Source organism: Diaphorina citri, unplaced genomic scaffold (genome assembly GCF_000475195.1).
Source record: "Diaphorina citri unplaced genomic scaffold, Diaci psyllid genome assembly version 1.1 scaffold4928, whole genome shotgun sequence".
Taxonomy (NCBI): Eukaryota; Metazoa; Arthropoda; class Insecta; order Hemiptera; family Psyllidae; genus Diaphorina; species Diaphorina citri.
The window spans coordinates 17,519-19,717 of NW_007382312.1; the positions used below are offsets into that span (position 1 = coordinate 17,519).

General features: G+C 37.0%; 1 protein-coding gene across 1 annotated transcript in view; it reads right to left on the minus strand.

Annotated features, from left to right (window-relative positions):
* LOC103521293 overlaps positions 1 to 1,841 on the minus strand; it is a gene marked incomplete at both ends in the record, with an annotated part of 19,328 nt that extends 17,487 nt beyond the window's left edge. Inside the window, 2 exons of the mRNA XM_017448770.2 lie at positions 135 to 1,223; positions 1,648 to 1,841. Of these exons, the coding sequence (XP_017304259.2) occupies positions 135 to 1,223; positions 1,648 to 1,841 (1,283 nt within the window). The remainder of the gene's footprint in view (positions 1 to 134; positions 1,224 to 1,647) is intronic.
* Between the last annotated feature and the right edge of the window lie 358 nt (positions 1,842 to 2,199).

The window sequence follows — 2,199 nt, forward strand, 5'->3', positions numbered from 1 at the left end:
CTGCAGTCTATAGATTCCACAGCCACCCAATCATTCGCAACTCCCATGTCTTTATTAAGAAACTCTAGCTTTGATTGATGGTTTTTGTTTATCACATTGTTGATTTTCTCACATATTTCTTTCTTGAGGAAAATGTTCTTATTTGTGAAGATGTTAGATTTGTCATCAACTTGAGAGTTGATATTGATGTTTGTTACATGATTGTCGGGTTCAGTCTTGTCTGGACCAGGTAAGTCCGTACTGTCTACCAGCGAGTCTAACGTATCATCTAGATCACCTTTGTTTTGTTGAATAATTTTACTTTTCACAATTTCATGGGATTTTGTGATGACGTTACCGCGTTGAAGACATTTTCTCGATTTACTTTCGGTGCTATTTCCTGAATTGTTTCGTTTAACTTGGTGTGTATCTTCTTCGTCGTTTAAAATCTTTATCTCCTCCTCAGCATTCTTTACGACAGGCTCAACTGCCTTATTAGTTTCAGTCTTCGAACAATCCGTTTCAGTCTTTTGTTCACTTAACGTTTTCCATGATAAAAGTTTAGGAGGACTAGTAGTAGTTTCAGAACTATTGGTGCTTACTATATTCACACTTGCAGGTTGAGCAACTTTGTTTTGACTATCGGATTTATTGAGCAAATGAACATCATGAGCACCTAATGTATTGTTTTCTGGTGTGGAACTCTTGGATACAATACTTGTGTCATTGTTTTTACTATTCACACTTGTCTTGGTAACATTTTCACTTACAGGTTTAGGTATTAAGCTTGGTTTACTCAACCCATCTGTTACTGAATTAAAACTTTTTGAAAGAACATTCGAAGTCATGGTCGTATTTACACTAATTTTAGTTTGTGCTTTTGTCACATTGGATCCAAACGGTTGTACGGTTACTAGAACTGGTGTTGCTTTGGCTTGGTTCAGATCAGGTCTTCCTAATTTCAAAGGAGTGACTGGTTGAGAGTTTTCCGATGGATCTTTATTCAAATTTTCCGTCACGGAATTGAAGTCTGTGTTGGACTTGGTAAGTTTCTGTAATTCCTTCTCATACTCTGTGTCTGGTAGATCTTCTCCTTCATACTTTGGATTTTCATCGAAGAAGTCGTCATCTTCATCGTCTGAGAATTCATCGTTTCCTCCATAACCAATCACTTCTGATTCTTCAGCATTGAATGTTACTCCTGATCCTCTGCCTGGCTTATTCCCCGCAGACTTGAGGATACTCTGAAATGTGAAAATAACAACGATACACAATTACTACAAAACTAAATAAGTAAACTATGACATGCATGCAAGACTATGCAACTAGTTTTCCCTCTGAACATTGCAAGGAGAAGTGCAATGATCTTTAACCAGACCAATAGACATTAATATAAAATGTATTGAAGTGTATAAGTGGATTATCATGATTATACAATCTGCTAACATGAGTATTTAGTACGTTAGGTACAGAGTTTAGTTACAGGTGTTAGAGATGCTGCGTATAACCAGAATAATAATTCTGTACGAAATTATGTAATGATCAGGTATTACAACCCAAATAATATGAAGCTTGGTATCCTGTATGAATGAACTGACATGACTCTCGGACTAAGGAACTCACGGGTGTGTTTATGAATGTAACTTGTTGGATGAAGTGATTACTTACAGGTGGAGGAGGTAATTCATTGAGCTCCCATGTAAGGAGGGTGTTGATCTCCACCTTGGGAGGTTCTGCATGTTCCTCCTTGGGTTTGAAACAGTTGGAGCATAGATCTTTCTTCCAGGCATTCCGTATGAAGCGAGGGCAGGTGTTGGATGCTGGAGAAGACATCTTATTCTTCTCAATAATCATTGAGTCCCCTGAAACAGAAATCATTAATTACATAGGTGCATAAGGGACGAAATGTTTAATATGATACATTGATTTTAAAAGACTGGCATATGGCTGATAAAATTGCTGGAAAACATTCATACGAGTTAATGTTTGAATGTTTTGAAGAATGAACAACTGTAGATGATTCATTTGGGGAGTCAAAGGTGGATAGAAAATGGTAACTGAAGGTTGAAAACACTGTGTAAAAGCTATATTATGCAGGTTCAACGACTGTAGATGATTCATTTGGGGGAGTCAAAGGTGGATAGAAAATAGTAACTGAAGGTTGAAAACAGTGTGTAAAAGCTATATTATGCAGGTTCAACGACTGTAGATGATTCATTT